Here is a 14,318-nt window from a genome sequence, read left to right on the forward strand (position 1 = left end):
TAAACACCAACCAATGTCTGTCTCACCATGTCAAACAATGGCTCATTTGAAGGCCAAGATATTGAAGAACCCGAATAAGCTGAAACAGTACTGATATAATTGATGTGCTTTTAGTGTAGAGCTATTATTGACAAGCGTTATCAATTCTGCTACTGATATGAGGCCATCTGAGTACATCTTGACAAAAGCTGCCTTCAATGAAATCTTATCTTACTTAAGCACGCATTCCTTTGACAGATGATATGCGACTGATAAAACATCTGATCTTGGTAGTATTATGGCCAATCCACTCATCATTAGTTTATCACTGCTTATCATGCTGCATGTTTGTAAGTGATTGACCCGCTGAGACAAAGCCAGAGAGCATATGCAAAGTTAGTCAAGCATAACCTCAGAAAAGCCTCACAGAATTGAGGCATACTAGCGAATTTAGTGAGACTATGTACAGCAGCATGGAGGCAGCTAACAGCACTTCAACGGATGACATTGTCAAGAGATTTGCTATAGCAGATTATGTAGTGTTTTTCCTTTCTCTCGCACTTTCTGCAGCCATAGGTAAGATACTACCTGCATATCTACTACGGAACTTTTTTTACAAAAACATTTTGTAAAATTTGCTTTTATATATTTTGGTTTCTTACATTGGTGCACATCACTACTTCATGCCCACAATGAGCTTAGTAAAACTAGAAACGGCTGTGGATTTATAAAGTTCTTTTTGTTTTAAAGCCACTTGGAAGGGGAGAAGCAACTTTATTCAGCAACTTTAGCCTTTACTCATTATAATAGAACTATGTCAGATATTCCTGGTAAAATGTGTCTGCTAGCCTGAGCAGGTCAGCTAGTATCAACCAACCCGATTGCTCTTATATCTTGGCACCAGACATAATTCTGAGCATTGCAAATGGAAATTTATAACTCTTTTTCAGACCTACATTCCGCCTCAGCATCACTGATCAATAGTTGTTTTACAGGTTGTTTTTTTTGACAAATTTTATAATCTTTACTGTGATAAGTACCGTGTCTACCCGTCCGCTTGAAGCCACACATAGATGTTGGGAAAAAGATTGCTTGTTTTTGCGGGATTCAATCTCTGGTTCTTCCAGTTTCATAGACCACCGCTCTATCACCTGCCAATCAACTGCCTTGATACTTTATGGAACAATTGTTTAGCTAGTAATTGTTTAGCTAGTAATTGCGTCTCACAATCTCTCACAGTGCACCTGGCTGCCAGGGTACTTGATATTTGATAACACAATCAATTCCTTACTACAATTTATAATGTTGATTATGAATGATTTTACACGTGACTAGAACTTTGCCTTACTTTACATAAGCTGAACAATATGCCTAAGGTCTGCTACCACATGCCACTTGAACAGCACGATATTTCCAAGTGCTGTGGGAATTTAGTTTGTAGACGATAGAAACCTTTTGGTGTTATATAGAGTCATTGGAGAAAAAATCCTGACTACGGAGTTTAAAATTGATGCGGCCGTTAACTATTGAACCTTCTTCTGCTTCTTAAAATGTCAAAGAATTGTTTTAAAGAAAATTTTTTATAAAAACTTATTGTCATCTCTTAGCTTTGATTAGAATTCTCATTAGCAGCATATGTGCGATAAATCATTTCATTGAGACCTAAAAAGAGGGAATTTTAATAGAAATTTTATCAAAACTAGACGCTGAGCAACTATAACAAATTGTTTCCCATCTGTTTCAATGAAAACATCGAATAAACTCAGAGTGACTTTGTCAGCAGTGTTTTAAGCTGCAGTGGAAATGATCAGTAAGCAATACGATATTTGCTTTTAACAATATTGTTTAATATTTATGTTTGACACATTTTTTATGATTGATTCGCTTTTCAAATTGATTTTAGAATACAGTTTTTAATTTTAAAGCCCAGTATTGTAGCTCAATTTAGAATAATAAACCAATTACTCTGAAATAATACAGCATAATTTAAAGTAAAAGTTCTTTTCAAAATTGAATTATAAATAAGATTGATTACTGGAGCATCTATTAATTCTGCTTAAACATTATAATATAAATGGTACAGAGTTAAAAAAAGTGAATAATCATGTTTGAAACTGCGCATGTGCTTTGTTGAGCATACAATGCAAAACTGAAGCTAGTATTGACATTGAGCAACTCATTCACCATTGCCTTCTTTTTAAGGTATTAGACCAACTTTTATGTATGGGTGACAATTATTTAATGTATGTATATAAATAATATTGCACACATAGATCCTGGGTGCTTGGCTAATTGAGTGTGACCATTAAGGATGTTATGAGCAAACCTCTTATGATTTTGCCTCTGCTGTGTACACTGACAGGAGATCGTACTATTATCCATGCTTTTTGGTTAGAAAGCTGTTTTTGCCCATTGATTCATCAGAATATACTCATCAGAATAAAGTTCAGAGAGTATAAATTGCTTGAAAGGAGGGGTATTTGCTAGTTTAGAGAATAACCGTAGGTTGAAGATGCTTATTGCTAAGCTAAAGAGATGGTGTTCATGTAATATAGCCAGAAGAATGATTGTGACGTATTGTGATTTTAGAGTCACTAGATTAAGTAAATTGAGGAGAAAAAAGAAAATATGTCTAAGCAAGAAAAGGGTGTAAGTTTCAAAAGCAACAACTGGGAGTAGGTTTAAAGTAACCAAAACGAGGTCAGATTGAGGTACTGTAAAGAAAAAATAATGAATTTGAAACAAGAAATATAAAAGAGTTTGACGTAAGGCAAAGGAATTTGGCTTGAAGTAGATAGAAGGCAAGTTTAGAGCAAAAAAGGGGAGTTAGTTTAGAGCAAAGAAAGGAGGGGAGTTGATGGTAGGAGGAGCTGAGTTTGAGCCAAAGAAAGTAGGAGTGTGTGAAAATAAGGAAAAAGGGAGAGTTTTAAACGAGGTGAAGGGGATTGATCTGTTTGAAGTAAGGAGAGAATGAGAGTTTAAAACTGTAATGGGTAGTAAACACATAGCCTGGCAATCTTAGCCTGCAACAGCTTAGCTAGTGTGGTATCGAGCCATGAGCAATGAGAGAGCAAAACCACTTCAAAAATAAGTGTTCATGCTTCTTTACTCAAAGCAGCCGTGCTAAATCTACACATTAAAGATTGTGGCTAGTTGCGCTGATATTCAATCAAGTTTTAGCTCTCAGTATGTACTCTAACCATGCATTTGGAATAAATAGCAAAATTAATTTAAAAATTGATCACTTATAGAAAAACAGATTGCAACCGCAATAAAATTAATATGAAATTTTTTTATCGGAATGAAATGGCGCCTTGAATGCCTCGGTCGTTATGCATGTATAACCAATTACATTGATGATGTTATGCCACAAATGCTAAAAACTCCAATAACAAGGCTATGGCTGTTAGATTTTATTAATGTTTCATCTATCAAAAAAATTCAGCCTTATTGAGATACACAATTGATACTAAATTTGTTTTTTTAATGGCACAAATTATTATTTTTGAGTAGAAGAACACCAATTTAATAGCCTTAAATGTTACAAAATTAACCGATGATGCTAATTTTAGTCTTGAACTGAAAAGCGAAACGGGCATGACAAACATTTTCAAACAATTATACAGGATGCTATCAGATTCTCTCTCAGTGCCAGGCGTGTAAACACTAATTTGAATAACAAAGTTACTGTAAATATTTTTGAGAGACAAAAGTCACGTTTATATTTAAGTCTCACAGTTCCAAGTCTGAAAGACAAACATTTACTTTACAGTTACGGTTGTATCGAGCAAAGGTGTACCTATAAAATAGCAACAGCTTGATGTTATCCATGGGAAAATTAAAGAACCAAAACTAATTTTTTGAGCTGTGATTATAAAAACTACCAGATTTGTCTGCCGACTTTCTATTGCAAGAAAAGTTTTATGTAAAGGTCAAAACAACTATATACAGTTCGACCATTTTTTATTGCTATTCTAAATAATAATTTATTAGCTTGATACCAATTTTATTTTGTTAGAATTCATTACAGAAGTGCTGAAGGGCTCATTTACTTACTCAGCTGTTGGTAAACAGTGGTTTGCTCTCCCTGTACAGACATGTGTATTCAGGTGTTCGACAGGTGTCAGACACATGTCACCTAAGCAAAAGCAGTTATTGTTCACCCTGAACCTATATAAATCTGGTACACTGTCCTGACACTTTGGACCCATTTCCCACACCTGAGTCTATTGCTCAGCCTTATGCTACACACAATATGTGTATACAGTGGCTCGCCACTGTATACACCTATTGCGTATACATGCGTGTACAAAACATGTGTATTCACATGTACCAAAATGTATTCCCCTGTATAGCATGTGTATACACATGTACTGAAGCCTCCAGCCACATGTACACATATGTACCAACAGTGTATAGGTGTACCGATACAGGGAGAGCAAACCACACTTTACCCAGCTGTCAACTTTGGACATTTTATGTAAAGCCTCCTATTCTAATGTTTAAATGAAAAATATATTTAGTGCTTAGTTAGCTGTTATCTATGGCAAACATTAAGTGATTATACAAAAAGCTAATATTATTAAATTATCTGCCAGATGATTCACTCTATCTCATATGGCTAAACTTTGTTAACCAGTCTCACAACACCTTATGTTAAGCTTTGATATAGGCTAAAATTGTAACTAGATTCATAACACGCATTGCGCAATGCGTTAAGATATTGTGTTATTTTATTTTTCGTTTACTTTTTAGTTTGGTTAGCTATAAAAAATATGTTGTCATCTGTAACTTCTATCACTAAATTGATTGCCTGATAATAGTATGACTACTTCTTGGCAAATTTTTGAATAAATACTTATTATGAGCAACAGTTTTTAAGCAAATTTGGTTTTTGGATGTCTTCAAAAAGTGTGTTGGTACAATAATTGCTGATACTTGCCGGCAAAGTTTTGGTATTTTTATTTATTAACTCTATCAGAAACATAATTTGTCCTCACTTAAAAATGAGGTCAGAATGCCGTGACAATCCAGCTTTAGTCATGTTCAACATCAACAATGTATCAGGCAACATAAACATCATTACAACATAAATAGTATTAGACCAGTTGCCAAGCTACGCTAGTTGGAGTGAAAACTTCAGCTTTTGATTGATGGGTGACACCTCTATTCTATAAGCATTTTAAATTAATTCCCTAATTCTTATCAAAACAACTGGTCTGCCTTTAGATGTCTATACTTTCCTAATCAATCACACATGAAGTGCACTGACAAAGCAAGAGGAAAAAGCTTATGTTTTTGTAACTAATTTGCCTGAGAATAGTCCCACTTTAGTTATAACAACAGTGAAACATGTTTGCCACGCAGCTTCAGTGCTGTGTGTAAGAATAAACATCAAGAATGATGCTGTTAAATTTCCTATGCACACTCAAAATAGGTAGAACTGACCAACTTTGGGGAAACATCTAAAATAGATGGTACAGTACCTAGGTAAATTTAAAGTAGATGATATAGTACATGAGTAGCTTAAAGTAGATATAGATGTTATAGTACATGGGTAGATCTAAAGTAGATGGTATAGTACATGAGTAGATCTAAAGTAAATGTTACATTACATGAGTAAATCTAAAGTAGCTGGCGCAATACATGGGTAGATCTAAATTAGATGGCACATTGCATGGGTAGATCTAAAGTAGATGGTACAATGCATGGTAGATCTAAAGTATAGATGGTACATTACATGGATAGATCAAAAGTAGCTAGTACATGGATAGATCTAAAGTAGATAGTACATACATGAGTAGATTTATACTATGTGGTAAAATACGTGGGTAGATCTATATTAGATGGTAAAGTACATGGGTAGATCTAAAGTAAAGGGTGCAATGTACGGTAGATCTAAAGTAGATGGTATAGTCAGTAGGCTCCACCAAAGCATTAATTTAGACTAAAACATAACAACAATCTTAAAGATGAACAGGCACAAAATTTTAGTAGATTTCACCCGAAAGTATGAGAACTTTTTTATCATTTGCAGTTGTCTTTCATGTTTGAGGTAATCTGTCAGCTAGGATGCTTCAAGATTAAAATCGACAAAACTTGATTGGTGTTAAAGTGCTCAAAAGAAACATAATTATGTGCAAAATGATGTTTCTAGTCGCTATCATTGCTATATTGTTGATATCGGCTATTGTGTTCAGGTTGCAGCTTTATGCATCTTTACTTTGTCAGTCTCTTTGCAACTATGGGGATCACAATTGCACTTTTGATTGAGTGTTTTAACCACATTCAGGTTTGGTTGATTTTAATCTTAGATTCTCCTAGCAGTCAGATCACTCAAACATCAAAAGCTGTTGCAAATGATAGATAAATACCAATACTTTCTAATACAACTTACTATAATGTTGTGAAAGTTCATTATTAAAGCTATCCTTGACAAGTGTGCCTTAGTGATATTTGACCAGCACTGTTATCACCTTAACAATGATTTACAAAAAAGTCAAAATAAGCATTTTTAACCAGGTTTGTCATAAAACTGTTAGGTTATAGTATCCTACAAACGTTATAGTAGCCTACAAACATTTAAAAGTGTGACCACATCATATTCTAATTTATTTTATAAGAAATCATAGATATTTTTTATCAGGGAAGCAGCTGTGGTTCATTGGTTAGTCCGCCAGCATATAATCAGTAGGTCAGGGGTTCAAATCACAAAAGGATCATTGGTGGTGTTAGGAAGGGCATTCAGCAACCATTGCACCTGTTATCAAATCTCATGAACAAATGATTGTTAGACTATAAAATGCTATGTATCAGGATATTCTATTTATGGTGGTGGTCCTCAAATGGGAAAAGCTGAAAGAAGATGATAGATATTTTTTAGCATTTGAAATATTGCTTGCTGCTTTAGATCATCTGACCGCATGTAAAGTCAACCAAATTTTATAGCAGTCAAAATGTTCAGAAATAAACAACATGTTCAGACTGTCTAAAGATGAAGCCAGTAGTCGGGTTTCCTGTTTGTACTGCTTATTATTGACATCTTAAAAAAATAACGAAATAATAAAGATGAACTTTGCATGAAACTTTCGCAGATTTTACCAGAAAGTATCAGAATTTTTGAGGTGATCTGGCTGATTGAACATTTCAAGATTAAAATCGGCAAAACTTGATCATGATTAAAGTGCTCAGATTAAGCGAACATACGATTATGACGCCTATAGTTGCAAAAAGACCGACAGTCAAACTTGAACTAAATAGTCAATATAGGCTGTAGCAACGATAGCAACTAGTAACATCATTTTTCTTTTGAACCTTTGAACTGTAATCAAACTTTTTCAAGTTTAATCTTCCACAACTCTGGCAGCCAGATCACCTCAAACATCCAAAACAATTTCAATTGATAGAAAAATAAAAAGAACTCATTCCACGACCAAACGAGCGGAGAGAATGTTTGAAAGTTTTATGATAAATGCATGTGCACACAACTCACGAAAATTATTCATCAACAACGTCGCAAACCCTTGTACCGAAATCTCATCAACAAACTTAACAATTTTTGTATAGAGTCGTTTAAAGAATAGAGAAAGCATAATATTATTATGCTTTATTATTCATCTTGAGGTGTTGACTGATGTTCTAAAAAAAGAATCAAGGAGATTGACCAACCAGAAGCTGAGATATAGCCAGCCAAACACAGGTCTACCAAAAAACAAAAGTGTTTTGGTAATCATCAATATATGACGTATGAAATCGACTTGTGTGTCATTGGTCAATTAAGCCAACTAATGCGCTCTCCTATAACAATCACGGCGTTTTAATTGGTTTAATCCCTGGAAGTATAGAACAATCAAATTGGGCCTAACAATCATCGCTCCTAGAATTCCGAACCAGTCCCTCTGACGTGTAGATTAGTTTTAGCATAAAATAATTACACGCATCTATTATTTCGCAACATTTCGCTATCTTGCTAGTTCAGCTCAGTTTTGTTGTTCTCCTACTTAGCTTCCCTATTCAGACTCATCTTTAGCGTTGTTCAGATTTTTTAACTATAGCTAATAAATAGAATCAATTAAATCAATCTCGGTTATCATTTGGAATTTTCTACAAATTATATTAGTTACATCATTTATTCTATACGCAGTTATATTATTATTTTGTATAATTGGCATTATGAATATTATATAAATCATAAAAAATAATCATAGATAAGATAATAGATCAATAGAAAAATCAAAGCAAAAGTTATCGTTTTCTTTTCTTATAGCAGGAGCAGCACGGTCAAGTTAGTCTTTTTAAGATTATGGCTGTAGTGAACTTCCAGTCTGTTAATAGTGACGATAATCATGAAAATCAACTGAATGCTGCAGTAGATACACAGTAGAAAAATGATGAAAGAACAAAAAGTCCCATTCCTATTTCGTATTCTAAAAAAACTGCAATCGCGGATATCGCATATAGACTATACACGCGCCGTTCGTTGAACAGATGATCTTCGGAGCATATCCGTGGAGATCGAGTTAAAATTTGAAGCACAATAGTCAAAATCTGCTCTTCTGCTTTAAAAAATCATGACGAGGGGTTGTGGGCAAATGCCTTTACCACACAATATTTGGATGATTTTCCTGAGAAACCAGAGCTAGTATGTAAATTATTTACTATCGCGAGAAGCGTTTCACATCTCGTAGCCAAAACAATCATTATAAGTAACGGCGGTAAGGGTGCGCAACTCCGGCACATGACCATTAAGTCGATTTTATACGTCATAGTTTTCGGGATTTTCGAAGGGTTTTCCTCTGATTCTTTATTAGGTAGACCTGTGTTTGGCTGTCTATATCTCAGCTTCTAGGGGGTCAATCTCCTTGATTCTTTTTTCAGAACATCAGTCAACACCTCAAGATAACTAATAAATCATAATAATATTATGCTTTCTCTATTCTTTAAGTATATCAAATATACAAACCACATAAAAAATACTTAAATATGTTACCAAGTCTTTGTAAATTGTCGACAGTATCTTAAAACTTACCCATCTGATTGTATTCCCACGAACAAACGTGCGGAAGCGAAGTATGAGAGTTTTTATGATAAATGCATGTGCACACAACTTACAAAAATAATTCATTAACAATGAGACGAACCCTTGTCTCAAAATTTCATCAACAAATTTAACCATCGTTTTGTAGATTAGTTAAAGTATAATAACGATACAAAACACATATAAGCCTCTTTAAATATGTTACCAAGTATTTGTAAATTATCGAAATTCTCTTAAAACTTACCCTTCTGATCGGATTATACACAAATAGACAGATTTATTAAGACGAAAATCGTCACAAAACGCTTGAAAAGCTTGGTTTAATAAAAGTTAAGACCGGAAATTGAAACGCCGGGCGACAGAGAATAGAACGATTAAGTCGTGTGCATTTTGCGAAAAAATAACGTGCACATTTCACCACTCTATGGCATTGCTGACGGTTTCTGTAATTAACGTAGGAGTACTGAAATCGTTTCATTTTTGCTGATTTCAAACTGACATTTTAGACACTTGAGTACTTTGGTATTCTAACTGATGTCCAACGCAGTGTAAGTAAAGGAAATGACGATATTTTTTCTAACGATTCTTATGAGATTATTACAATATTTAATTATAAGTTTGGATGACTACAGAACAATGACTACGTAGTAAAAAGCTTCTAAAAATCTATATAAATATCACAACTTCTTGATATCGCTAACTATGACGTTTTTAAATGTAAACAAAATTGTGCATTGGTTTTATATTATTACTATATTAATAATATTGATTATTCTAATAATATCAGTGCATTTTACTTCTAATATTGGCCAATATTGCATTTCTCCTATTGCAGGGGGAGAGATATAAACATATAATAATCTTTTCCTTTTATTATTGCTATTTGTTGTATATAATAACACCCGCACTCAGTACATTACAGCTATCATTGCAGTTATCCTATTGCACTGCAGTTCCATTTGATTGCTAATATTGCATTTTTCAACCACCAGTAACCTTTCTTTTTTTCCAATATCACTTTGGTCGTGAGCTGTACGACAGTGGAATTTCTAGTATACAAAAATAGACAGATTAATTTGGCCGAAAATCGTTATTAAAATTTGCCAAGCCTTGCTTTTATCAAAATTAAGACCGGCAAACAAACCGGCGAGCGCCAGAGAATAGAACCATTAAGTCGTGCGTATTTTACAAAAAAATAACGTGCACATTTCACCAGTCTATAGCATTGTCGAATTGCTGAAGGTTTCTGTAATTAACGTAGAAGTACTGAAATATAATCGTTTTTTTTGCCTATTTCAAAGTAACTGAAATTTTGGAAACTTTTGAGTACATTTGTATTCTAACTGATGTCCAAAGAAGTGAAAGTAAAGGAAACGACGATGATATTTTTTTCTAACGATTCTTATGAGATTATTAAAATATTTAATTATAAGTTTGGATGACTATTGAAGTGTTATAGTCTCACAAAAAACATCGATGATGGGCAATATGCTACTGTTATTATTTTTTCTAAATCGTTTTGTTAAATAGATTTTCTAAAAATCTGTATAAATATCACAACTTCTGGATCTTGTTAGCTATGACGTTTCGAAATGTAAACAAAATTGTACATTGGTTTTCTGTTATTACTGTATTACTATATTAATAATATTGGTTATTACAATAATATCAGTGTATTTTACTTCTAATATTGCATTTCTCCTATTGCAGGGGGAGAGATATAAACATATAATATTTTCCTTTCATTATTGCTGTTTGTTGTACATAACAACACCCACACCCAGTACATTACAGCTACTATTGCAGCTACCATTGCAGTTACCCTATTGCACTGCAGTGCCAATTGACTGCTAATATTGTATTTCTCAACCATCAGTACCCTTTCTTTTTTCCAATACAACTTTGGTGGTGGGCTGTATGACAGGGGAATTTATAGTATACTAAAATCTTTTGCAAATTCAATTTTAAATGATAGGAAAATATCTATACTGTTTGATAAGCTCAATTGGAGCTTGATATAATCACATCTCTAGCTAGTACGTGGAAAGGTCTTGAGACACTTCTTTCACAGAGATATCAAAGTGTATAAACTCATTCTTGTCAATGAACACTGACCTACGTGGTGTGAAGTACTTCATGTACCACAATTGAAGGGAAGCTATACTAAGTCTGCTGCCATTGGCAAGTACCAATTGCAATCTGAAAGCCTATGACTAACCCCTAGGCCTACTATATACCATTTACTTGAAAAAAATCAGAAGTCATAATCAGTTTGCTCTTTGTTTACAACATTGTCACCACAGGGTTAACCTCAAATAATTCAAACATGAAACTAGCCGAGAAAATACATGTGTTAGCTGATTAGAAAACATAATTTACATTGCTGTTTATGTCATGTTAGGATTTAATTAGGACATGCAGGGCAGCCCAACCCTAATGAATTATCTCGTACATGATTAAAATTAGTTTCAATATTGTAACTATTTGTTTGTTGTGCAGCAAACGTATTTGTGTTTTAATTCTATGGGTACTGTCAGCTTATTTTATTATTAGCTAAAACATTATTTGGTTTTGTTTGTACTAGTGTTAGTTAGGATGCGTCTAAAATATATAAGCAGGAATTGAGTTTGTTTTGCGAAAGCGTTTTACAAAGAAGATTATTGAGGAAGGGAATTTTCATTTTAAGCAAGAAGAAATGGTATGTAAGCAAAGTGAGTCACCAGGAAACAAAGTGAAGAGGGGGCTACTAAATTTTTAGTATCTAAATTTAGTGAATGCCATAGGCTCTATTATTCTACTTATTCTACTTAAGTAACCCTTTCACGACTGAGCACACAACTCCGTTAGCATTGCAAAGTTGACGCTATTTTGTTATAGTGATTTGTTATAAACTTATAATGACATTTTGTAATTACATTTTTGCATAACTTACATTACATTTACATTACATTAAATTTTATAGTGATTTTATTGTTCCAAAAAAGTCAAGTAGTGTATCTCTCCACTAAATAGACTATAAAGCCACTTTTGCATCTTCCACTTACTACTGATTTTTGAAAAAAATTTAGATTCTTGAACACAAAATAATAAAAATTGCAACATTATTAGTTTCAAAAATCAAAAGCTAAAGTTAACTACCACCAAATCTTTTGTGGTCATGTTATTCAAGGGACGCATCTACAATAAAATGCTAGTTGATGGAAGTATTGTTTTTTTAAATAGTAAATGACCAGAGGTCTGCTAGTGCATGTCCACCCTTAAATAATTTACATGTATGTTATAATGATGTTCATAGGTTCTGCGTACTAGCTATAAGTTTAACAGGCACATTCAGGCAATGAAAGTTTGTCTTCTGCAAGGTGTAATCAGCAAAATGCTGAACTGCTGACAAAAACAAACTTACCAACTGATGAAATCTTGCCTACAGTAGAACTTTATTGCAATACAATAGTACAATACCCAACCAAAATATATTGGTGTAGGTGTGCTGGAAAACTGTCAGGGCTGGCTATTTGTTGTGCACAACGCTTTATCATCTTTTACACATCACTGTTGGCTCAGTAAATATTTAGCCCAAACGATCACAATTAATTCTATGTTAAAATAGCATAGATTTTGACAAATTGGTTTTGTGAGGAGCTAATAGATTCGCCATTATTTGATTATTTTGTTTTATAATTTATCGACGTGTACATGCATACAAGTTACATTGTAATTTGCAATTCCACAATTAAGATCTTATTAGTGGTTCTTATATTTGTGTTTTTGATTAAGTAACCCTTTTATCTGTCACAAATACTTCAATGTATTTACTTGTTATATTATTCTTTATGGTTATTTGAGTGGTCAGCCAAGAAGTTATAAACAGTCAAGTTTATAAATTTGAATGAAATAAACCATTGAAGATTTATGTCAAAAACGTTCATTTTTCTACAAAAACTTTCACTGAATCTTTCAGTTACACTTTCCGACAAATGGTGCATTGTTCTAATAAAATTTAGCAAAAAGAATGGCAACGTTCTAAAAGTTTGTTTTAGTAGTGGCAAAAAAGCTCTGCAGGACTGGCTCAATATGCACATATGCACTTAAAATCTATAAAATACTAAAATATACCCTAAAGCTATTTTGGAACTAAAAATTAACTGATTTAAGAATGATAATTTGAAATAACTGCTAACTTACTATTGTTACCTTTGGTGAATCAAGCAACAAGTTAGTACCTGTTACATCAATAACCGTGTTAGTACCTGTTACATCAATAGCCGTGTTGTTAGATTTTTGCAAGCATTCAATTTTTAGACAATGGCTTTTATAACTATGTGCACTTAAACCAGTACTTCCAAAATAACTGTGGTAGGCATTTCCAGCCTTAATTGATAGTGCTACAATTACATAAATATATACGTACAGGGAACTACAAGCTGGCAGTGCCTAAACAGCAGAGATGTTGCACATAGGATGTAGGCCTACACTATGCATAGAATATTTTTAATTTGTCCACATTGAATATGGTATGGTTCAGTGTTGATCTTTGAATTGTTGAATGTACAAAATCTTAAAAATAAATTTTTGAGAATAAGCTTTAGATATTTTGTTTTAGGTTCCAAGCAAAAATTTACAAACCAAGTATAGCTCTTGAAAGAAACTAATAAGCTAAAAAGTTCCATTTAAACAATTTAAAGTTATACACACAATGAAAGTGTAAACACGCAAAAGGTTTTATAACTAATTTAAAAAATATTGTTTTTACAACAAATTTTTTTTTACAATCATCGGTTTTAATTTTGCAAAAGCAATATTTGTCTGCTACAAGAAACTTCAGACCAATAATGATTGGCAGAATAATAAACAAATAAAAACAAAATAAAAGCCAACAGCTTTTATTCACATCATACTAAAACATAAAAAACACACACATTTTAATAAAAAATTAAAACTGTTTTTTCAGAAACCAAATGCAGTATATTATATTTTCTGTGCGCCAAATATATTGAGTTGAAAACAATTATTTTTTGTTACTGAATATACGTACTTAAAAATATCAAATTTTAATTCTAGTAATAAACATAATTATTTCTTAATGTTTAGTATAATCAAAGTACGCCGCAGCGGACGGTCAGATAAAACTCTTTAAATTCTTGGTCAGCCAATAAACTGCAAGAAAACCTATGTTTGACTGAATCAACATGTTAAAAAACAAGTCAAATCTCAAATTTCAAATGGCTGTTTCATTTCAACAACCAATCATAGCAAATAAAGTGCTGTTACACTATTTCATGCATAACAAGATAGTTTGTGTCAA

The 14,318-nt window shown here is 33.1% G+C and overlaps 1 protein-coding gene across 1 annotated transcript in view; it reads left to right on the forward strand.

The window, feature by feature from the left end:
• The first annotated feature begins 420 nt into the window (after positions 1 to 420).
• Positions 421 to 14,318, forward strand: part of LOC137405936 (sodium-coupled monocarboxylate transporter 1-like) — a 55,702-nt gene continuing 41,804 nt past the window's right edge. Inside the window, exon 1 of the mRNA XM_068092411.1 lies at positions 421 to 555. Coding sequence (XP_067948512.1) covers positions 441 to 555 — 115 coding nt within the window. The 5' untranslated portion in view covers positions 421 to 440. The remainder of the gene's footprint in view (positions 556 to 14,318) is intronic.

This window comes from Watersipora subatra, chromosome 10, assembly GCF_963576615.1.
Source record: "Watersipora subatra chromosome 10, tzWatSuba1.1, whole genome shotgun sequence".
Lineage (NCBI taxonomy): Eukaryota > Metazoa > Bryozoa > Gymnolaemata > Cheilostomatida > Watersiporidae > Watersipora > Watersipora subatra.